This window comes from Salvelinus fontinalis, chromosome 10 (assembly GCF_029448725.1).
Source record: "Salvelinus fontinalis isolate EN_2023a chromosome 10, ASM2944872v1, whole genome shotgun sequence".
NCBI classification, from domain to species: domain Eukaryota; kingdom Metazoa; phylum Chordata; class Actinopteri; order Salmoniformes; family Salmonidae; genus Salvelinus; species Salvelinus fontinalis.
This window is the reverse complement of record NC_074674.1, coordinates 43,518,206-43,542,955: the sequence shown is the minus strand read 5'-3', so window position 1 is coordinate 43,542,955 and position 24,750 is coordinate 43,518,206. Positions and strand designations below refer to the sequence as shown.

Below are 24,750 nucleotides of genomic sequence, written 5' to 3'. Positions count from 1 at the left end.
TCAGCCTACTAACTCCCCTCCCACTCAGCCTACTAACTCCCTGCCCACTCAGCCTACTAACTCCATACCCACTCAGTCTACTAACTCCCCTCCCACTCAGCCTACTAACTCCCCTCCCACTCAGCCTACTAACTCCATACCCACTCAGCCTACTAACTCCCCACCCTCTCAGCCTACTAACTCCCTGCCCACTGAGTCTACTAACTCCCCGCCCACTCAGTCTACTAACTCCCCGCCCACTCAGCCTACTAACTCCCCACCCTCTCAGCCTACTAACTCCCTGCCCACTGAGTCTACTAACTCCCCGCCCACTCAGTCTACTAACTCCCTGCCCACTCAGCCTACTAACTCCCCTCCCACTCAGCCTACGAACACCCCATCCACTCAGCCTACTAACTCCCCGCCCACTCAGCCTACTAACTCCCCGCCCACTCAGCCTACTAACTCCCCGCCCACTCAGCCTACTAGCTCCCCGCCCACTCAGCCTACTAGCTCCCCTCCCACTCAGCCTACTAACTCCCCGCCCACTCAGCCTACTAACTCCCCTCCCACTCAGCCTACTACCTCCCCTCCCACTCAGCCTACTACCTCCCCTCCCACTCAGCCTACTAACTCCCCTCCCACTCAGCCTACGAACACCCCATCCACTCAGCCTACTAACTCCCCGCCCACTCAGCCTACTAACTCCCCGCCCACTCAGCCTACTAACTCCCCGCCCACTCAGCCTACTAGCTCCCCGCCCACTCAGCCTACTAGCTCCCCTCCCACTCAGCCTACTAACTCCCCGCCCACTCAGCCTACTAACTCCACGCCCACTCAGCCTACTAACTCCCCTCCCACTCAGCCTACTACCTCCCCTCCCACTCAGCCTACTAACTCCCCGCCCACTCAGCCTACTAACTCCCCGCCCACTCAGTCTACTAACTCCCCGCCCACTCAGTCTACTAACTCCCCGCCCACTCAGCCTACTAACTCCCCGCCCACTCAGTCTACTAACTCCCCGCCCACTCAGTCTACTAACTCCCCGCCCACTCAGCCTACTAACTCCCCGCCCACTCAGCCTACTAACTCCCCGCCCACTCAGTCTACTAACTCCCCTCTCTCTCTCTCTCCTTCTCTCTCTCGCTCTCTCTCTCTCTCTGTCCCCTCCCCTTTCTCTCTCTGTCTCTCTCTGTCCCCTCCCTTCTCTCTGCCTCTCTCTCTCTCTCCCTCCCCCCTCTCCTGCTCTTCTCACCCCTCTCTCTCTGTCTCTCTCCCTCTCTGTCTCACCTCCCCTTCTCTCTCTCTCTCTACTTATTCTCTCTCCCTCCCGCTCTTTCTTGCTCTCTTTCTCTCCCCCTCTCTCTCAATTTAATTTAAGGGCATTGTTGGCATGGGAAACATATGTTTACATTGCCAAAGCAAGTGAAATAGATAATAAACAAAAGTGAAATAAACAATATAACATTTAACACTCACCAAAGTTCCAAAAGAATAAAGACATTTCAAATGTCATATAATGTCTATATACAGTGTTGGAAATATGTGCAAATACTTAAAGTACAAAATGGAAAATAAAATTACATAAATCTGGGTTGTATTTACAATGGTGTTTGTTCTTCACTGGTTGCCCTTTTCTTGTGGCAACAGATCACAAATCCTGCTGCTGTGATGGCACAATGTGTTATTTCACCCAGTAGATTTGGGAGTTTATCAAAAGTGGGTTTGTTTTCGAATTCTTTGTGGATCTGTGTAATCTGAGAGAAATATGTGTCTCTAATATGGTCATACATTGGGCAGGAGGCTAGGAAGTGCAGTTCAGTTTCCACCTCATTTTGTGGGCAGTGTGCACACAGCCTGTCTTCTCTTGAGAGCCAGGTCTGCCTACGTTGGCCTTTCTCAATAGCAAGGCTATGCACACTGAGTGTACTCTCGCTCCCTCTCTCTCCTCTCTCTATCTGAACAGTTAAAATTACACTCACAAAAGTTTTTGAAAGCATAAAGACATTTCAAATGTAATATTATGTCTATGTACATTGTTGTGACACTGTGCAAATAGTTTAAGAAAAAATAAATACAATTGAAGTCAGAAGTTTACATACACCTTAGCCAAATACATTTAAACTCAGTTTTTCACAATTACTGACATTTAATCCGAGTAAAAATTCACTGTTTTAGGTCAGTTAGGATCACCACTTCATTTTAAGAATGTGAAATGTCAGAATAATAGTCGAGAGAATTATTCATTTCAGCTTTTATTTCTTTCATCACATTCCCAGTGGGTCAGAAGTTTACATACACTCAATTAGTATTTGGTAGCATTGTCTTTAAATTGTTGAATTTGGGTCGAAAGTTTCAGGTAACCTTCCCTCAATATGTTGGGTGAATTTTGGCCCATTCCTCCTGACAGAGCTGGTGTAACTGAGTCAGGTTTGTAGGCCTTCTTGCTCACACACGCTTTTTAAGTTCTGCCCACAAATTGTCTATAGGATTGAGGTCAGGGCTTTGTGATGGCCACTCCAATACCTTGACTTTGTTGTCCTTAAGCCATTTTGCCACAACTTTGGAAGTATGCTTGGGGTCATTGTCCATTTGGAAGACCCATTTGCGATCAAGATTTAACTTCGTGACTGATGTCTTGAGATGTTACTTCAATATATCCACATACATTCCCTTCTCATGATGCCATCTATTTTGTGAAGTGCACCAGTCCCTCCTGCAGAAAAGCACCTCCACAACATGATGCTGCCACCCCCGTGCTTCACGGTTGGGATGGTGTTCTTCGGCTTGCAAGCCACCCCAATTTTCCTCCAAACATAACCATGGTCATTATGGCCAAACAGTTCTTTTTTTGTTTCATCAGACCAGAGGACATTTCCCTAAAAAGTACGATCTTTGTCCCCATGTGGAGTTGCAAACTGTGGTCTGGCTATTTAATGGTGGTTTTGGAGCAGTGGGATCTTCCTTGCTGAGCGGCCTTTCAGGTTATGTCGATATAGGACTTGTTTTACTGTGGATATAGATCATTTTGTACCTGTTTCCTCCAGCATCTTCACAATGTCCTTTTCTGTTGTTCTGGGATTGATTTGCACCTTTCGCACCAAAGTACATTCATCTCTAGGAGACAGAACGTGTCTCCTTCCTGAGCGGTGTGACAGCTGCGTGGTCTCATGGTGTTTATACTTGCGTACTATTGTTTGTACAGATGAATGTGGTACCTTCAGACATTTGGAAATTGCTCCCAAGGAAGAACCAGACTTGTGGAGGTCTACAATTTTTGTCTGGGGTCTGAGGTCTTGGCTAATTTATTTTGACTTTCCTATGATGTCAAGCAAAGGTGGCACTGAGTTTGAAGGTAGGCCTTGAAATACATCCACAGGTACACCTCCAATTGACTCAAATGATGTCAATTTGCCTAACAGAAGCTTCTAAAGCCATGACATCATTTTCTGGAATTTTCCAAGCTGTTTAAAGGCACAGTCAACTTAATTTATGTAAACTTCTGACCTACTGGAATTGTGATACAGTGAATTATATGTGAAATAATCTGTCTGTAAACAATTGTTGGAAAAATTACTTGTCATGCACAAAGTAGATGTCCTAACTGACTTTCAAAACCTATAGTTTGTTATAAATACATTTTTGGAGTGGTTGAAAAACAATTTTTTATCCAACCTAAGTGTCTGTAAACTTCCGACTTCAACTGTATAAGGATATATATTGAAGGATATATATATATATATGTATATACATATATATATATATATATATATATATATATATATATGTATATATATATATATATATATATATATAAGGATATATAGGATATATATATAATGATATAAAAAGGATATATATGTAAACCTCCGACTACAACTGTATAAGGATATATATTGAAGGATATATATATATATATTTATATATATAAGGATATATAGGATATATATATAGTGATATAAAAAGGATATATATGTAAACCTCCGACTACAACTGTATAAGGATATATATTGAAGGATATATATATATATATATATTTATATATATAAGGATATATAGGATATATATAATGATATAAAAAGGATATATATGTAAACTTCCGACTTCAACTGTATAAGGATATATATTGAAGGATATATATATATATATATATATATATATTTATATATATAAGGATATATAGGATATATATAATGATATAATAAGGATATATATGTAAACCTCCGACTACAACTGTATAAGGATATATATTGAAGGATATATATATATATATATATTTATATATATAAGGATATATAGGATATATATATAATGATATAAAAAGGATATATATGTAAATCTCAGACTACAACTGTATAAGGATATATATTGAAGGATATATATATATATTTATATATATAAGGATATATAGGATATATATAATGATATAATAAGGATATATATGTAAACCTCCGACTTCAACTGTATAAGGATATATATGTAAACCTCCGACTACAACTGTATAAGGATATATATTGAAGGATATATATATATATTTATATATATAAGGATATATAGGATATATATAATGATATAATAAGGATATATATGTAAACCTCCGACTACAACTGTATAAGGATATATATTGAAGGATATATATATATATATATTTATATATATAAGGATATATAGGATATATATAATGATATAATAAGGATATATATGTAAACTTCCGACTACAACTGTATAAGGGTGTTTGTTCATCACTGGTTCTTGTGGCAACAGGTCACACATCCTGCACATCTCTTTCTATAACAGAGACACTGTGGCTGGAACTCTATTGGTGTGTGGGTGGATGGGTGCCTGTAAGAGATTTGTGAGGATTCACTTTGTAGTTGCTCCTGCAGACTTCTGCCTTTGTTCAATATTTGAAGAACTGTACGTCCTCCTCCTCCTCCTCCACCTCAGACAAAATGTTTGTTCCAAATGGCACCCTATTCCCTAAGTAGTGCCCTCTTTTTGTTAACAAATCCCTATTGGCCCTGATCAAAAGTAGTGCACTATAACGGGTATTTTGTACCATGCCACACAGAGAACATCCCATTAATATCAATTTAACATGGCTCAACATTGCCCCCTGTAGGATGTGAACAGCAGGTCCACACTCTGACTAATTCTCCTTTTTTTTACCTTTATTTAACTAGTCAGTTTAAGAAGAAATTCTTACTTACATTGGCGGCCTACCAGGGAACTGTGGGTTAACTGCCTTTTTCAGGGGCAAAACGACAGATTTTTACCTTGTCAGCTCGGGGATTCAGTCCAGCAACCTTTCAGTTACTGTCCCAATTCTCTAACCACTAGTTTACCCGCCGCCCTACTTGTAGTGTAAACTCTGATCAAAGTCAAATATAAAGCTATGATAAACTCAATGGAAATCTTTTTTGTTGAGAAACGACAGAAAATGTAACGGATTCAGTCCATCAAATTCTTTAAAAGTGCAGTTTTGGAGTTATTTTAAACGTCCTCAGCGTGTCCTTCCGACAAGAGTTGAATTGGGATTGTGTGTTTTCTCTGAATGTGAAACATTAATGTAGTTGGTCAATGCGCTCTGAAGTACGCTATTACCCAGTGCCATCATATCCTTCCCTCCCTCTCTCCCTCTCTGCCTCGTCTCTCCTATTTTCCCCTCACTCTCCATCTTTTCCTCCTTTGTCCCTTATCCTCCCTCTCTCCTCCCTCTCCCTCATCCCTCTCTCCTACCCATTCTACTCCCCTTCTTTCTCCTCCCTCTCCCTCATCCCTCCCCGCTCTCTCCTCCATCTCCCTCATACCTCTACTCCCTCTCTCCTCCTTCTTCCCTCTCCCTCCCCTTCTACTCCCCTTCTCTCTCTCCTCCCTATCCCTCCATCTCCCTCCCCCTCTCTCTCCTCCCTCTCACTCCCCTTCTACTCCCCCTCTCTCTCTCCTCCCTATCCCTCCTCCCTCTCCCTCCCCCTCATCTCCCTCCTCCCTCTCCCCCCCTTCTACTCAATCTCGCTCCTCCCTCTCCCTCCCCCTCCATCTATCCCTCCCCCTCTCTCTCTCCTCCATCTCCCTCCTCCCTATCCCTCCCCCTCTCTCTCTCCTCCATCTCCCTCCTCCCTCTCCCTCCCCCTCTCTCTCTCCTCCATCTCCCTCCTCCCTCTCCCTCCCCTTCTACTCCCCCTTGCTCTCTCCATCTCCCTCCTCCCTCTCCCTCCCCTTCTACTCCCCCTCGCTCTCTCCCTCCTCCCTATCCCTCCCCCCTCTCTCTCCTCCATCTCCCTCCTCCCATTCCCTCCCCCTCTCTCTCCTCCCTCTCCCTCCTCCCTCTCCCTCGCCTTCTACTCCCCCTCGCTCTCTCCCTCCTCCCTCTCCCTCTCCCTCCCCTTCTACTCCCCCTCGCTCTCTCCATCTCCCTCCTCCCTCTCCCTCCCCTTCTACTCCATCTCCCTCCTCCCTCTCCCTCCTCCCTATCCCTCCCCCTCTCTCTCTCCTCCATCTCCATCTCCCTCCTCCCTATCCCTCCCCCATCTCCCTCCTCCCTCTCCCTCCCCCTCTCTCCATCTCCCTCCTCCCTCCTCCCTCCCGTTCTACTCCCCCTCTCTCTCCCACTTCTAGGATTAGAGGGTGTTGATATGACCAGGGTTACGTCCCAAACGGCATCCTATTTGCTATGTAGTGCACTACCTTCGACCAGTGCCCATAGGGCCTATATATACGTGGAATAGGGGGCCATTTGGTACACAGTCCAACCTTTCCCCGGGTCTTGACTTCGATAGGCATCTCCTCTCCTCTGGGTTCCCATGGTAACTGTGTTGCTGGGTTCAGTTCCGTGGTCTGTGACTCCGGGGCCAACACGATAGAAGATAAGGATTGCAGTGGTGATGGTGGTGATGATGATGAGGGTGATGATAACGATGGTGAGGATGATAATGAAGATGGTGATAATGATCAAATATTTTTATATAGCCCTTCTTACATCAGCTGATTTCTCAAAGTGCTGTACAGAAACCCAGCCAAAAACCCCAAACAGCAAGCAATGCAGGTGTAGAAGCACGGTGGCTAGGAAAGACTCCCTAGAAAGGCCAAAACCTAGGAAGAAACCTAGAGAGGAACCAGGCTACGAGGGGTGGCCAGTCCTCATCTGGCTGTGCTGGGTGGAGATTATAACAGAACATGGCCAAGATGTTCAAATGTTCATAAATGATAATAATCAAATAATAATAATCACAGTAGTTGTCGAGGGTGCAGCAAGTCAGCACCTCAGGAGTAAATGACAGTTGGCTTTTCATAGCCGATCATTAAGAGTATCTCTACTGCTCCTGCGGTCTCTAGAGAGTTGAAAACAGCAGGTCTGGGACAGGTAGCATGTCCGGTGAACAGGTCAGGGTTCCATAGCCGCAGGCAGAACAGTTGAAACTGGAGCAGCAGCACGGCCAGGTGGACTGGGGACAGCAAGGAGTCATCATGCCAGGTGTCCTGAGGCATGGTCCTAGGGCTCAGGTCCTCCGAGAAAGAGAAAGAAAGAGAGAAAGAGAGAATTAGAGAGAGCATACTTCAATTCACACAGGACACCGGATAAGACAGGAGAAGTACTCCAGATATAACAAACTGACCCTAGCCCCCCGACACATAAACTACTGCAGCATAAATACTGGAGGCTGAGACAGGAGGGGTCAGGAGACACTGTGGCCCCATCCGATGATACCCCCGGACAGGGCCAAACAGGAAGGATAATTTGTATGATGATAATGAAGGTGATGATGATGATGATGATGATGATGGTGATAATGATAATGAGTATGGTGTTGATGAGGGTGATGATGATGGTGACGTTGATGATAATGATGATGGTGATAATGATGGTGATAATGATAATGAGGATGGTGTTGATGAGGGTGATGATGATGGTGACGGTGATGATGATGGTGATGGTGAGGATGATAATGATTGTGATGATGATGGTGATGATGAAGAGAATGAAAATTATATCCTCTCGTAAACCATGGTATAGTTTATATCTGTTCAGTTGAGGCATCATGAAGAGCCTCTATAACCTGTTTGGGCTGCACGCTGAATATTGAAAAAACTGGAAAATGTGTGCACATTTTCAAACGGCCTCCTAAGAAACTTTTTATTTTCCAATATGCATATATTTACTACTGTTGGATAGATAACAGTCTGTAGTTTCTAAAAAGGTTTGAATTGTTTCTCTAAGTCGAACAGAAATATTTTTACAGCCATTTTCCCAGCCGAATTGAGTTTCCCAAAATGCGATGTGTCTCTTTAAGACCTTCTCTATAAAAGGCCATTTGACTTGGGACCATATAAACACGTCAGAGGCGTACGTCAGACTGTAATGCGGAAGTGAGAATTGAAGGGAGTCGAATATCTCGTCCCTGGACTGAATAACAGAACTTCTTGTGAGAGCTGCGCAGTTAAAATAAAAATCCGGGCGCGAAGGATAATTTGATCTCGGCTTCTGGAACAAGGTAGGTAACGTTGAATATGATGCCTGACTACGATATTATTTGCTACATGTCACAAAATCATCCTAAAGTAGGTTTTTTCAATATACTTTAATTATATTATTGCAATTTATTCTGGACTTTAGATGTGAAACGACGGAAGAATTTTTTGAAGAAACGCTTTCTGGCGCAGCAATGCTACCGTGCTAGCTAACCAAAGAGGGAAATAATTCGTTCTGGAACCCAACTAAAGACTCTACTGGACATTGGACCCCGTTACAACATTCTGATGGAGTACCAAGAAAGATAAGACCCAATTTGGGATGGTTTTTCATATATATGTCGAACTGTTGAATGCTAACGCTGCTAACTATGCTAGGCTAGCGCTTGACTAGAATCAATGCTGCCTTATGCTAGCTTATGATGTTAGCTAATATAACGATATATTGTGTTTTCGCTGTAAAACACTTCAAAAATCGGAAATGTTGTCTGTATTCACAAGATATCTGTCTTTCATTAGTTATCCACCATATGTTTTTCTGAAATGTTTTATGAGGTGTAATTAGTAGCCGACGTTGGTGTATGTATTTTCTCTGGCTACTCCCGGCTGGATTCAGACTGTAGCTATGTATTAGCATTTTTGGGTAGCATCAATGTAAAACAGATTTATAGCTAAAATATGCACTTTTTATGAACAAAACATAGATTTATTGTGTAACATGTTATATGACTGTCATCTGAGGTCGTTTTTTCTGGGCTCTTTAGGTTGGTTTTAGTTTATTTCGGTTGGTTGTGCATGCTACTTCAATCATAATTCATACTTCATAATCATAATTCATACGTGTCTGTCCACTTTTGTATTTGGTGGTGAGCTAACATAAATATATGTGGTGTTTTCTCTGTAAAACATTTAAAAAATCGGACATGTTGGCTGGATTGACAAGATGTTTATCTTTCAAATGCTGTATTGGACTTGTTAATGTGTAAAAGTTAAATATTTTAAAAAAATAGATTTTGAATTTCGCGCTCTGCAGCTGTTGTCATTTTCGGTCCGAGGTCGGGCTTGCACCCCAAACAGGATAACTTACATCACTGCAGAAGATCTGATCTGTAGGCCCCTCCGTTCATCCAGACATCTGACTGTGGAGAATGTGTTTCCTGACTCCACATCAGATGCCCAGAGTACCTAACAGAGCTCACTGAACAAGACAAAACACCTACTGCTTCCCACATGATATTCTATAACCCAACACACACACACACACACACACACACACACACACACACACACACACACACACACACTCACACTCACACTCACACTCACACTCACACTCACACACATACACACATACACACACACACACACACACACACACACACACACACACAATGTTCTATAACCTAATACAACTGATTCTCTGTAAATCAAACATAATATATGACTGCTGTGATTTGGAGCTCTCTCCCCGTAGAGAAAAGAGGAAAGTGGCCACAGGGGTAAAATGGAGAATTAGATTGTAGCGCACCGTAATGGTGTTTTCTGAGGACGGAAGACAAAATGTTCTCTGACATGAATGTGTAGGATTTATTTTCAGTTTGTGCATATGTGTATGTGTCAGAGAGGAGAGAGAGAGAGAGAGGGGGAGAGAGAGAGCGAAGAGAGAGCAAAAAGAGAGAGAGAGAGAGAAGAGAGAGAGAGAGAGACAGAGCGCAAAAAGACAGAGAGAGCAAAAAGAGAGAGCGAAAGAGTGCAACGAGAGAGAGGTTTTTCAAAGACAGATAAGCTAGAGAAATAGAGGAGGACGAGGTCAGAGGGAGAGGAGGACGAGGTCAGAGAAAATGAGGAGGACGAGGTCAGAGAAATAGAGGAGGACGAGGTCAGAGAGGGAGAGGAGGACGAGGTCAGAGAAAATGAGGAGGACGAGGTCAGAGAAGGAGAGGAGGACGAGGTCAGAGAAGGAGAGGAGGATGAGGTCAGAGAAGGAGAGGAGGACGAGGTCAGAGAAATAGAGGAGGACGAGGTCAGAGAAATAGAGGAGGACAAGGTCAGAGAAGGAGAGGAGGACGAGATCAGAGAAGGAGAGGAGGAAGAGGTCAGAGAAGGAGAGGAGGACGAGGTCAGAGAAGGAGAGGAGGACGAGGTCAGAGAAGGAGGTCAGAGAAGGAGAGATCAGAGAAGGAGAGGAGGACGAGGTCAGAGAAATAGAGGAGGACGAGGTCAGAGAAGGAGAGGAGGACGAGGTCAGAGAAATAGAGGAGGACGAGGTCAGAGAACGAGAGGAAGACGAGGTCAGAGAAGGAGAGGAGGACGAGGTCAGAGAAATAGAGGAGGACGAGGTCAGAGAAGGAGAGGAGGACGAGGTCAGAGAAGGAGAGGAGGACGAGGTCAGAGAAGGAGAGGAGGACAAGGTCAGAGAAGGAGAGGAGGACGAGGTCAGAGAAGGAGAGGAGGACGAGGTCAGAGAAGGAGAGGAGGACGAGGTCAGAGAAGGAGAGGAGGACGAGGTCAGTGAGGGGGAGGAAGACGAGGTCAGAGAAAATGAGGAGGACGAGGTCAGAGAGGAGAGGAGGACGAGCTCAGAGAAGGAGAGGAGGACGAGGTCAGAGAAGGAGAGGAGGACGAGGTCAGAGAAGGAGAGGAGTACGAGGTCAGAGAAGGAGAGGAGGACGAGGTCAGAGAAGGAGAGGAGGACGAGGTCAGAGAAGGAGAGGAGTACGAGGTCAGAGAAATAGAGGAGGACGAGGTCAGAGAAGGAGAGGAGGACGAGGTCAGAGAAGGAGAGGAGGACGAGGTCAGAGAAGGTGAGGAGGACGAGGTCAGAGAAGGAGAGGAGGACGAGGTCAGAGAAGGAGAGGAGGACGAGGTCAGAGAAGGAGAGGAGGACGAGGTCAGAGAAGGAGAGGAGGACGAGGTCAGAGAAATAGAGGAGGACGAGGTCAGAGAAGGAGAGGAAGACGAGGTCAGAGAAGGAGAGGAGGACGAGGTCAGAGAAATAGAGGAGGACGAGGTCAGAGAAGGAGAGGAGGACGAGGTCAGAGAAGGAGAGGAGGACGAGGTCAGAGAAGGTGAGGAGGACGAGGTCAGAGAAGGAGAGGAGGACGAGGTCAGAGAAGGAGAGGAGGACGAGGTCAGAGAAGGAGAGGAGGACGAGGTCAGAGAAGGAGAGGAGGACGAGGTCAGAGAAATAGAGGAGGACGAGGTCAGAGAAATAGAGGAGGACAAGGTCAGAGAAGGAGAGGAGGACGAGGTCAGAGAAGGAGAGGAGGAAGTCAGAGAAGGAGAGGAGGACGAGGTCAGAGAAGGAGAGGAGGACGAGGTCAGAGAAGGAGAGGAGGTGGAGGTCAGAGAAGGAGAGGAGGACGAGGTCAGAGAAGGAGAGGAGGACGAGGTCAGAGAAGGAGAGGAGGACGAGGTCAGAGAAGGAGAGGAGGACGAGGTCAGAGAAATAGAGGAGGACGAGGTCAGAGAAGGAGAGGAAGACGAGGTCAGAGAAGGAGAGGAGGACGAGGTCAGAGAAATAGAGGAGGACGAGGTCAGAGAAGGAGAGGAGGACGAGGTCAGAGAAGGAGAGGAGGACGAGGTCAGAGAAGGAGAGGAGGACGAGGTCAGAGAAGGAGAGGAGGACGAGGTCAGAGAAGGAGAGGAGGACGAGGTCTGAGAAGGAGAGGAGGACGAGGTCAGAGGAGAGGAGGACGAGGTCAGAGAAGGAGAGGAGGACGAGGTCAGAGGAGAGGAGGACGAGGTCAGAGAAGGAGAGGAGGACGAGGTCAGAGAAGGAGAGGAGGACGAGGTCAGAGAAGGAGAGGAGGACGAGGTCAGAGAAGGAGAGGAGGACGAGGTCAGAGAAGGAGAGGAGGACGAGGTCAGAGAAGGAGAGGAGGACGAGGTCAGAGAAGGAGAGGAGGACGAGGTCAGAGGAGAGGAGGACGAGGTCAGAGAAGGAGAGGAGGACGAGGTCAGAGAAGGAGAGGAGGACGAGGTCAGAGAAGGAGAGGAGGACGAGGTCAGAGAAGGAGAGGAGGACGAGGTCAGAGAAATAGAGGAGGACGAGGTCAGAGAAATAGAGGAGGACAAGGTCAGAGAAGGAGAGGAGGACGAGATCAGAGAAGGAGAGGAGGAAGAGGTCAGAGAAGGAGAGGAGGACGAGGTCAGAGAAGGAGAGGAGGACGAGGTCAGAGAAGGAGAGGAGGACGAGGTCAGAGAAGGAGAGGAGGACGAGGTCAGAGAAATAGAGGAGGACGAGGTCAGAGAAGGAGAGGAGGACGAGGTCAGAGAAATAGAGGAGGACGAGGTCAGAGAACGAGAGGAAGACGAGGTCAGAGAAGGAGAGGAGGACGAGGTCAGAGAAATAGAGGAGGACGAGGTCAGAGAAGGAGAGGAGGACGAGGTCAGAGAAATAGAGGAGGACGAGGTCAGAGAACGAGAGGAAGACGAGGTCAGAGAAGGAGAGGAGGACGAGGTCAGAGAAATAGAGGAGGACGAGGTCAGAGAAGGAGAGGAGGACGAGGTCAGAGAAGGAGAGGAGGACGAGGTCAGAGAAGGAGAGGAGGACAAGGTCAGAGAAGGAGAGGAGGACGAGGTCAGAGAAGGAGAGGAGGACGAGGTCAGAGAAGGAGAGGAGGACGAGGTCAGAGAAGGAGAGGAGGACGAGGTCAGTGAGGGGGAGGAGGACGAGGTCAGAGAAAATGAGGAGTACGAGGTCAGAGAGGAGAGGAGGACGAGCTCAGAGAAGGAGAGGAGGACGAGGTCAGAGAAGGAGAGGAGGACGAGGTCAGAGAAGGAGAGGAGTACGAGGTCAGAGAAGGAGAGGAGGACGAGGTCAGAGAAGGAGAGGAGGACGAGGTCAGAGAAGGAGAGGAGTACGAGGTCAGAGAAATAGAGGAGGACGAGGTCAGAGAAGGAGAGGAGGACGAGGTCAGAGAAGGAGAGGAGGACGAGGTCAGAGAAGGTGAGGAGGACGAGGTCAGAGAAGGAGAGGAGGACGAGGTCAGAGAAGGAGAGGAGGACGAGGTCAGAGAAGGAGAGGAGGACGAGGTCAGAGAAGGAGAGGAGGACGAGGTCAGAGAAATAGAGGAGGACGAGGTCAGAGAAATAGAGGAGGACAAGGTCAGAGAAGGAGAGGAGGACGAGGTCAGAGAAGGAGAGGAGGAAGAGGTCAGAGAAGGAGAGGAGGACGAGCTCAGAGAAGGAGAGGAGGACGAGGTCAGAGAAGGAGAGGAGGACGAGGTCAGAGAAGGAGAGGAGTACGAGGTCAGAGAAGGAGAGGATGACAAGGTCAGAGAAGGAGAGGAGGACGAGATCAGAGAAGGAGAGGAGGACGAGGTCAGAGAAGGAGAGGAGGACGAGGTCAGAGAAGGAGAGGAGTACGAGGTCAGAGAAATAGAGGAGGACGAGGTCAGAGAAGGAGAGGAGGACGAGGTCAGAGAAGGTGAGGAGGACGAGGTCAGAGAAGGAGAGGAGGACGAGGTCAGAGAAGGAGAGGAGGACGAGGTCAGAGAAGGAGAGGAGGACGAGGTCAGAGAAGGAGAGGAGGACGAGGTCAGAGAAATAAAGGAGGACGAGGTCAGAGAAATAGAGGAGGACAAGGTCAGAGAATGAGAGGAGGACGAGGTCAGAGAAGGAGAGGAGGAAGAGGTCAGAGAAGGAGAGGAGGACGAGGTCAGAGAAGGAGAGGAGGACGAGGTCAGAGAAGGAGAGGAGGACGAGGTCAGAGAAGGAGAGGAGGATGAGGTCAGAGAAATAGAGGAGGACGAGGTCAGAGAAGGAGAGGAGGACGAGGTCAGAGAAATAGAGGAGGACGAGGTCAGAGAAGGAGAGGAAGACGAGGTCAGAGAAGGAGAGGAGGACGAGGTCAGAGAAATAGAGGAGGACGAGGTCAGAGAAGGAGAGGAGGACGAGGTCAGAGAAGGAGAGGAGGACGAGGTCAGAGAAGGAGAGGAGGACGAGGTCAGAGAAGGAGAGGAGGACGAGGTCAGAGAAGGAGAGGAGGACGAGGTCAGAGAAGGAGAGGAGGACGAGGTCAGTGAGGGGGAGGAGGACGAGGTCAGAGAAAATGAGGAGGACGAGGTCAGAGAGGAGAGGAGGACGAGCTCAGAGAAGGAGAGGAGGACGAGGTCAGAGAAGGAGAGGAGGACGAGGTCAGAGAAGGAGAGGAGTACGAGGTCAGAGAAGGAGAGGATGACAAGGTCAGAGAAGGAGAGGAGGACGAGGTCAGAGAAGCAGAGGAGTACGAGGTCAGAGAAATAGAGGAGGACGAGGTCAGAGAAGGAGAGGAGGACGAGGTCAGAGAAGGAGAGGAGGACGAGGTCAGAGAAGGTGAGGAGGACGAGGTCAGAGAAGGAGAGGAGGACGAGGTCAGAGAAATAGAGGAGGACGAGGTCAGAGAACGAGAGGAAGACGAGGTCAGAGAAGGAGAGGAGGACGAGGTCAGAGAAATAGAGGAGGACGAGGTCAGAGAAGGAGAGGAGGACGAGGTCAGAGAAATAGAGGAGGACGAGGTCAGAGAACGAGAGGAAGACGAGGTCAGAGAAGGAGAGGAGGACGAGGTCAGAGAAATAGAGGAGGACGAGGTCAGAGAAGGAGAGGAGGACGAGGTCAGAGAAGGAGAGGAGGACGAGGTCAGAGAAGGAGAGGAGGACAAGGTCAGAGAAGGAGAGGAGGACGAGGTCAGAGAAGGAGAGGAGGACGAGGTCAGAGAAGGAGAGGAGGACGAGGTCAGAGAAGGAGAGGAGGACGAGGTCAGTGAGGGGGAGGAGGACGAGGTCAGAGAAAATGAGGAGGACGAGGTCAGAGAGGAGAGGAGGACGAGCTCAGAGAAGGAGAGGAGGACGAGGTCAGAGAAGGAGAGGAGGACGAGGTCAGAGAAGGAGAGGAGTACGAGGTCAGAGAAGGAGAGGAGGACGAGGTCAGAGAAGGAGAGGAGGACGAGGTCAGAGAAGGAGAGGAGTACGAGGTCAGAGAAATAGAGGAGGACGAGGTCAGAGAAGGAGAGGAGGACGAGGTCAGAGAAGGAGAGGAGGACGAGGTCAGAGAAGGTGAGGAGGACGAGGTCAGAGAAGGAGAGGAGGACGAGGTCAGAGAAGGAGAGGAGGACGAGGTCAGAGAAGGAGAGGAGGACGAGGTCAGAGAAGGAGAGGAGGACGAGGTCAGAGAAATAGAGGAGGACGAGGTCAGAGAAATAGAGGAGGACAAGGTCAGAGAAGGAGAGGAGGACGAGGTCAGAGAAGGAGAGGAGGAAGAGGTCAGAGAAGGAGAGGAGGACGAGCTCAGAGAAGGAGAGGAGGACGAGGTCAGAGAAGGAGAGGAGGACGAGGTCAGAGAAGGAGAGGAGTACGAGGTCAGAGAAGGAGAGGATGACAAGGTCAGAGAAGGAGAGGAGGACGAGATCAGAGAAGGAGAGGAGGACGAGGTCAGAGAAGGAGAGGAGGACGAGGTCAGAGAAGGAGAGGAGTACGAGGTCAGAGAAATAGAGGAGGACGCGGTCAGAGAAGGAGAGGAGGACGAGGTCAGAGAAGGTGAGGAGGACGAGGTCAGAGAAGGAGAGGAGGACGAGGTCAGAGAAGGAGAGGAGGACGAGGTCAGAGAAGGAGAGGAGGACGAGGTCAGAGAAATAAAGGAGGACGAGGTCAGAGAAATAGAGGAGGACAAGGTCAGAGAATGAGAGGAGGACGAGGTCAGAGAAGGAGAGGAGGAAGAGGTCAGAGAAGGAGAGGAGGACGAGGTCAGAGAAGGAGAGGAGGACGAGGTCAGAGAAGGAGAGGAGGACGAGGTCAGAGAAGGAGAGGAGGATGAGGTCAGAGAAATAGAGGAGGACGAGGTCAGAGAAGGAGAGGAGGACGAGGTCAGAGAAATAGAGGAGGACGAGGTCAGAGAAGGAGAGGAGGACGAGGTCAGAGAAGGAGAGGAGGACGAGGTCAGAGAAGGAGAGGAGGACGAGGTCAGAGAAGGAGAGGAGGACGAGGTCAGTGAGGGGGAGGAGGACGAGGTCAGAGAAGGAGAGGAGGAAGAGGTCAGAGAAGGAGAGGAGGACGAGGTCAGAGAAGGAGAGGAGGACGAGGTCAGAGAAGGAGAGGAGGACGAGGTCAGAGAAGGAGAGGAGGATGAGGTCAGAGAAATAGAGGAGGACGAGGTCAGAGAAGGAGAGGAGGACGAGGTCAGAGAAATAGAGGAGGACGAGGTCAGAGAAGGAGAGGAGGACGAGGTCAGAGAAGGAGAGGAGGACGAGGTCAGAGAAGGAGAGGAGGACGAGGTCAGAGAAGGAGAGGAGGACGAGGTCAGTGAGGGGGAGGAGGACGAGGTCAGAGAAAATGAGGAGGACGAGGTCAGAGAGGAGAGGAGGACGAGCTCAGAGAAGGAGAGGAGGACGAGGTCAGAGAAGGAGAGGAGGACGAGGTCAGAGAAGGAGAGGAGTACGAGGTCAGAGAAGGAGAGGATGACAAGGTCAGAGAAGGAGAGGAGGACGAGGTCAGAGAAGCAGAGGAGTACGAGGTCAGAGAAATAGAGGAGGACGAGGTCAGAGAAGGAGAGGAGGACGAGGTCAGAGAAGGAGAGGAGGACGAGGTCAGAGAAGGTGAGGAGGACGAGGTCAGAGAAGGAGAGGAGGACGAGGTCAGAGAAGGAGAGGAGGACGAGGTCAGAGAAGGAGAGGAGGACGACGTCAGAGAAGGAGAGGAGGACGAGGTCAGAGAAATAGAGGAGGACGAAGTCAGAGAAAGAGGGGAGCGGGAATATCCACGTTAAGGAGAGGTTGTCAGAATACAGAGAAAGAGATGAAACGGGTAGACCGATACAGATACAGAGATGAAAAAGGTTGACCGATACAGATACAGAGATGAAACAGGTTGACCGATACAGAGAAAGAGATGAAACAGGTTGACCGATACAGAGAAAGAGATGAAACAGGTTGACCGATACAGATACAGAGATGAAACAGGTTGACCGATACAGAGAAAGAGATGAAACAGGTAGACCGATACAGAGAAAGAGATTAAACAGGTAGACAGATACAGAGAAAGAGATTAAACAGGTTGACCGATACAGATACAGAGATGAAACAGGTTGACCGATACAGAGAAAGAGATGAAACAGGTAGACCGATACAGAGAAAGAGATTAAACAGGTAGACAGATACAGAGAAAGAAATGAAACAGGTTGACCGATACATAGAAAGAGATGAAACAGGTAGACAGATACATAGAAAGAGATGAAACAGGTAGACAGATACAGAGAAAGAGATGAAACAGGCAGACAGATACAGAGTTGAAACAGGCAGACAGATACAGAGATGAAACAGGTAGACAGATACAGAGATGAAACAGGTAGACAGATACAGAGATGAAACAGGTAGACAGATACAGAGATGAAACAGGTAGACAGACAGATACAGAGATGAAACAGGCAGACAGACAGATACAGAGATGAAACAGGCAGACAGATACAGAGATGAAACAGGTAGACAGATACAGAGATGAAACAGGTAGACAGATACAGAGATGAAACAGGTAGACCGATACAGAGATGAAACAGGTAGACCGCTACAGAGATGAAACAGGCAGACAGATACAGAGATGGAACAGGCAGACAGATACATAGATGAAACAGGCAGACAGATACAGAGATGGAACAGGCAGACAGATACAGAGATGGAACAGGTAGACAGATACAGAGATGGAACAGGTAGACAGATACAGAGATGGAACAGACAGACAGATTCAGAGTTGAAACAGGCAGACAGATACAGAGATGGAACAGGCAGACAGACAGATACAGAGTTGAAACAGGGAGACAGATTCAGAGATGGAACAGGTAGACAGATACAGAGGGGAAACAGGCAGACAGATACAGAGATGAAACAGACAGACAGATACAGAGATGAAACAGGCAGACAGACAGATACAGAGTTGAAACAGGTAGACAGATACAGAGATGAAACAGACAGACAGATACAGAGATGAAACAGGCAGACAGATGCAGAGATGGAACAGGTAGACAGATACAGAGATGAAACAGGCAGACAGATACAGAGATGAAACAGGTAGACAGATACAGAGATGAAACAGGCAGACAGATACAGAGATGAAACAGGCAGACAGATACAGAGATGAAACAGGTAGACAGATACAGAGATGAAACAGGTAGACAGATACAGAGATGAAACAGGCAGACAGATACAGAGATGAAACAGGCAGACAGATACAGAGATGAAACAGGCAGACAGATACAGAGATGAAACAGGCAGACAGATACAGAGATGAAACAGGCAGACAGATACAGAGATGAAACAGGCAGACAGATACAGAGACGGAACAGACAGACAGATACAGAGTTGAAACAGGCAGACAGATTCAGAGTTGAAACAGGCAGACAGATACAGAGGGGAAACAGGCAGACAGATACAGAGATGAAACAGGCAGACAGATACAGAGGGGAAACAGGCAGACAGATACAGAGATGAAACAGGTAGACAGACAGATACAGAGATGAAACAGACAGACAGATACAGAGATGAAACAGGCAGACAGATACAGAGATGAAACAGGCAGACAGATACAGAGGGGAAACAGGCAGACAGATACAGAGATGAAACAGGCAGACAGATGCAGAGATGAAACAGGCAGACAGATACAGAGATGAAACAGGCAGACAGATGCAGAGATGAAACAGGCAGACACATACAGAGATGAAACAGGCAGACAGATACTACTGTCATTATACATCCTCTACTGTAACTACTGTCATTATACATCCTCTACTGTATCTACTGTCATTATACATCCTCTACTGTAACTACTATCATTATACATCCTCTACTGTAACTACTATCATTATACATCCTCTACTGTAACTACTATCATTATACATCCTCTACTGTAACTACTATCATTATACATCCTCTACTGTAACTACTGTCATTATACATCCTCTACTGTAACTACTATCATTATACATCCTCTACTGTAACTATCATTATACATCCTCTACTGTATATACCGTCATTATACATCCTCTACTGTAACTACTGTCATTATACATCCTCTACTGTATATACTGTCATTGTACATCCTCTACTGTAACTACTATCATTATACATCCTCTACTGTATCTACTGTCATTATACATCCTCTACTGTAACTATCATTGTACATCCTCTACTGTATCTACTGTCATTATACATCCTCTACTGTATATACTGTCATTGTACATCCTCTACTGTAACTACTGTCATTATACATCCTCTACTGTAACTATCATTATACATCCTCTACTGTAACTATCATTATACATCCTCTACTGTAACTACTATCTTTCGCGTTTCAGGAGAAGACCCAGATGCAGACACTGTTGAAGTAACACAAGTTTATTACTAGAATAGGGGGCAGGCAGAGGTCAGTTATTTAGATCAGAGTTGAACATGTACAGAACGGCAGGCGGTTTTGAGGTCAGGGCAGGTAGAGGTCAATACTCCAGGGTGGTGTGACCAAGTACACAACGACAGGCAGGGTCAGGGCAGGCTGAAATGATCAAAACCGGAATAACTAAAAAACAGGAACTTGAAAGCGACAAGATCAATGTTAAAAATGCTGCTAGGCTTAACGAACTAAACAAACTGGCAACAGGCAAACAGAGATCACAGGTATAATATACAGGTAATGGGGAAGATGGGCAACACGTGGAGGAGGGGGGGGGGGGTGGAGACAAGCACAAAGACAGGTGAAACAGATCAGGGTATCATTATTCGTCCTCTACAATGCATCCTCTAGTCTACTGTAACTGCTGTTATTTCCTCTTTGACTAGTTAAATCCGGTTTGGGCTAGGCGTCCCGCTAGTGGGACAACTTCCGGTGAAACTGGAGGGCGCGCAATTCGAATAAATAATCATAAAAATTAAGGATATTAAACATTTAGGTACATACTGCACTGTTAATCTAACTGTCCGACGACACCCCATGTCAAAATATTTTTACACTGGCACAGAATTCATAAATTCACAAATAACGATTAAATATTCACGTACTTTTTGAAAGTCTTCCCCTGATTTGTCATCCAAAGGGTCCCAGCTACACCAGGTAGTGTCGTTTTGTTAGATAAAATTATTCTCTATATCCCAAAAAGTCTGTTTAGTTGGTGCCGTCGATTTGAGTAATCAACTCATTCAACATGCAAAGAAAGGAATCCGAAAATCTACCCTTAAACTTTCTTTCAACAAGTGAAAAATACATTTCTATTTACTCCTCAGATACCCTAAAATGTAATCAAACTATAATATTTCTTACGGAAAGAAGTATGTTCAAAATGAAACCGATTTTAGCAGGTGCGTTCTGTCTTCGTGGCGTGAGCATACGCAAATTTCCAAGACTGTGTTCCTGTACTAAAACGAATTGTTCTTATTTGTTTTTGAAGTTACAAGCCTGAAACCTTGAACGTAGACTGCTGACACCCTGTGAAAGCCATAGAAATTGCATCCTAGAATTCAGTGTGCCTCTATGCTTTCCATTGTAAGAGCATGGGCATTCCAAAAAAAACACAATTCCGGTTGTTTTTTCTTTGGATTTTCTCCTACCATATCTATTGTGTTATATTCTCATACATTATTTTAACATTCCTACAAACTTCATAGTGTTTTCTTTCCAATGGTACCAATTACATGCATATCCTTCCTTCAGGTCCTGAGCAATAGGCAGTTTACTTTGGTCATGTCATTCAGGCGGAAATTGAGAAAAAAGTTGCCTAGCCCTAAGAAGTTTTAACGGCACCATATACTGTTTCCACTTTACACCCTGAACCTAACTGTACCTGTGATGCTATCGCTTACTGAGACATACTGTACACATTCTACTGTATCCCTGTATGATCTCCTCTCCATCAAGTTATTGTATTTACAGCGTTAGTTGTTGGTTAGCTAGCTAGAGAATTTTTTGCCATATTAGCGTATAGACGTGTGACTCCTCAAAATAAAACATGGTATCAAGAACGAGATAAAACTAGCTGAAACGAGCCACCTGCGATTCACCACATTGGCTTATTTTCATTGTTGCTCGCTGTCTGACCATCCAGAATCATAACGACACACGTCCTTCTGGCCCTTTGAGGCACACGCATCGCTTTTGTGATGTTGTCAGCTAACCCTTCTGTGGTCACAGGCTTTTGTGTAAGCGTTTACTTTAACCTGCTTGGGGTGCAGCCCGACACCGGTACACTTATGACAACATCCAGCTCAAGTGCAGGGCGCGAAATTCAAAATATATATTTTTTAAATATTTAACTTTCACACATTAACAAGTCCAATACAGCATATGAAAGGTACACATCTTGTGAATCAAGCCAACATGTCCGATTTTTTAAATGTTTTACAGGGAAGACACAATATGTAAGTCTATTAGCTAACCACGTTAGCAAAAGACACCACTTTTCTTACTCCATCAGTTTTTTACTACATCAGTAGCTATCACAAATTCGACCAAATACAGATATAAATAGCCACTAACCAAGAAACAACTTCATCAGATGACAGTCTGATAACATATTTATTGTATAGCATATGTTTTGTTATTTTTTTTTGCATATTTCAGGTATAAATCATAGTTTACATTGCAGCTACAGTCAGAAATTGCACCGAAAGCAGACAGAAAAATTACAGACACCAACGCCAAATAACCAAATACTCATCATAAAACATTTCTGAAAAATACATGGTGTACAGCAATTGAAAGACAGGCATCTTGTGATTCCAGACAATATTTCCGATTTATCAAGTGTTTTACAGCGAAAACACAATATAGCGTTATATTAGCGTAGCCACAATAGCCAGAAACACTTGGGCGCCGACGACTAGTTCACATGCACGACAGATATTAGAAATAGCATCATAAAATGTTTCTTACTTTTGGTGATCTTCCGTCAGAATATTGGACAAGGTGTCCTTTGTCCAGAACAGTCGTTGTTTGGATCTGGAACGGCAAATTTCCCTCTTGATTTAGCATGGGCACTTGCCAAGTGGCACGGATCTCTCCAACGTCAACAAAGTCAGAGAACAGAACACGGCAAAACTCCCGAAAAAATTTCAATAATCTGATTAAACTATATTGAAAAAACATACTTTACGATGATATGGTCACATGTATCAAATAAAATCTAAACCGGAGATGTTAGTCGTCCATAACGACAGCTAAACAGAAGGCAAATCCATGTCCCCTTTCGCGCGCTCCAGAAACAGGAAATGGACGGTCACGTCATACAAAGAGCTTTAATTCCACCTCAGACCAAGATAAACACGAAATTTCTTCTCTCACCGCCTCTTGACAACCAGGGTAAGGTGTATGAAGTGTACGTAGACTCTTACGTATCATGCCCATGTATAGGCAGGAAGTTGAACAGAGCATCGATTTCTGACATTCCATTTCCTGGTCAGGAAATGTGCTGCAGAATGAGTTCCGTTTCACTCAGAGAAATAATTCAAACGGTTTTAGAAACTAGAGAGTGTTTTCTATCCAATAGTAATAATAATATGCATATTGTACGAGCAAGAATTGAGTACGAGGCCGTTTGAAATGGGCACGATTTAACTGGCTACTCAATACTGCCCCTTGCAGCCATAATAAGTTTTTAAGTAACATAAACATAGACCACTTAAAATGGTACAACCCTTCCACTCACGGGTGACCAAAATTAACTAAACTGAAAGCTACTGAGCCACTCCTCAAATATAATTTCTGTGTGCCTTGCCTTTCTAGTGAATTCCAGAGTTACCACCCATACCTGTATTTGTTAGTGACAGAGACATGGTTGTTGAATTCGTTTGTTTTCAGTCCGTTGGCCTTCACTAAGTCAGTTAGTAAGTGAAAGTTATCAGTAAAATTGAACTCTTTATGGTAACACATTACATATTCCATAAGGTGATACAATCTTATTTTGAGGCCTAGTTTTACCCTAATACAGTGGCTTGAAACACTTTGTTTTACCGGCCATATCAGGCCTGCTAGTCACAATTCTGCTGGTTTGCAAAAGTGATGTGTAACCTCTTGGAATCCAACAGTTGGGATTGTCATTCACCTGCAACCTGCATTCAGATTAACATAGTTAATTAAACACCTGCATCAACACTAGAAATGTTACCCTGAACAATCAACATTAGGTAACACTGGCCATTTTGCTGTCTATATTATTGGCACCTTGTCCTAAGGTGCGTCCAAAAACGCACAAGGCATAGGCTCTGGTCTAAAGTAGTGCACTATATAGGGAATAGGGTGCCTTTTCAGACTCTGCCATTCCCTCACTTCATCATATCCTCACTATCCCAGCTTCTGTCTCAAGAGGCGCCAGTCTTGTCACTTAATTCATAATGTGGTAGAGTTGAGTTGATCTGAGTGTACCTGTTGCCATGGTTTCCCTATATGTTAGACAGATATAGCATGAGCTTCAGCTCGACAGGTGCTTCAGTTGGGAATTCCACTTGTCGAACCTCCAGAACTCTGGTGGGAGTTCTGTCAGATGGGATTGGAACGAGACGGAACACACAGCAGAACCTGTCTGTCATAGGTATAGAGTCAAACAATACCTTACTGTAAACTGACTTACTGTAGTTCTGTATTTCTAATGTTGTTGTAAACCCGTTCTCTCGCTCTTCCTTTCGCTTCCTTTCTGCCTCCCTTCTTCTCTCCTCCTCTGTTTCTCCCTCCCTTTCTCTCCCTTTCTTTCCCTTTCCCCTCCTCCCACCTCCCCTTCTTCCCCCCTCTATCCCTCCCTCCCCTCTCCCCCACCTTCTCTCTCTCTCTTTCCCCCTCTCCCTCTCTCTCTCTCTTTCCCCTCCTCCCACCTCCCCTTCTTCCCCCCTCTATCCCTCCCTCCCCTCTCCCCCATCTTTTCTCTCTCTCTTTCCCCCTCTCCCTCTCTCTCTCTCTCTTCCCCCTACTCCCACCTCCCCTTCTTCCCCCCTCTATCCCTCCCTCCCCTCTCCCCCATCTTTTCTCTCTCTCTTTCCCCCTCTCCCTCTCTCTCTCTCTCTCTTCCCCCTACTCCCACCTCCCCTTCTTCCCCCCTCTATCCCTCCCTCCCCTCTCCCCCACCTTCTCTCTCTCTCTTTCCCCCTCTCCCTCTCTCCCTCTCCAGTTTGTAGCACAGCCCAACTGTCAGCAGCTGCTGGCATCTCGCTGGTACGATGAGTTCCCAGGCTGGAGACGTCGTCACTGGGGAGGGAAGTTCCTCACCTGTGTCTTCCTCAGCCTCCTCTTCCCTGTCTTCTCCCTCTGCTACCTCATAGCCCCGAAGAGCCGCTATGGACTTTTCATCAGGCAAGTAGACTAC

At 46.3% G+C, this 24,750-nt stretch overlaps 1 protein-coding gene across 2 annotated transcripts in view; it reads left to right on the top strand.

Annotated features, from left to right (window-relative positions):
• The window catches only part of LOC129864180 (short transient receptor potential channel 4-like), a 122,004-nt gene that overhangs the window by 66,582 nt on the left and 30,672 nt on the right, over window positions 1-24,750 (top strand). For both annotated transcript variants that reach the window (XM_055936864.1, XM_055936865.1), the window contains exon 5: window positions 24,556-24,737. In XM_055936864.1, the coding sequence (XP_055792839.1) occupies window positions 24,556-24,737 (182 nt within the window). The remainder of the gene's footprint in view (window positions 1-24,555; window positions 24,738-24,750) is intronic.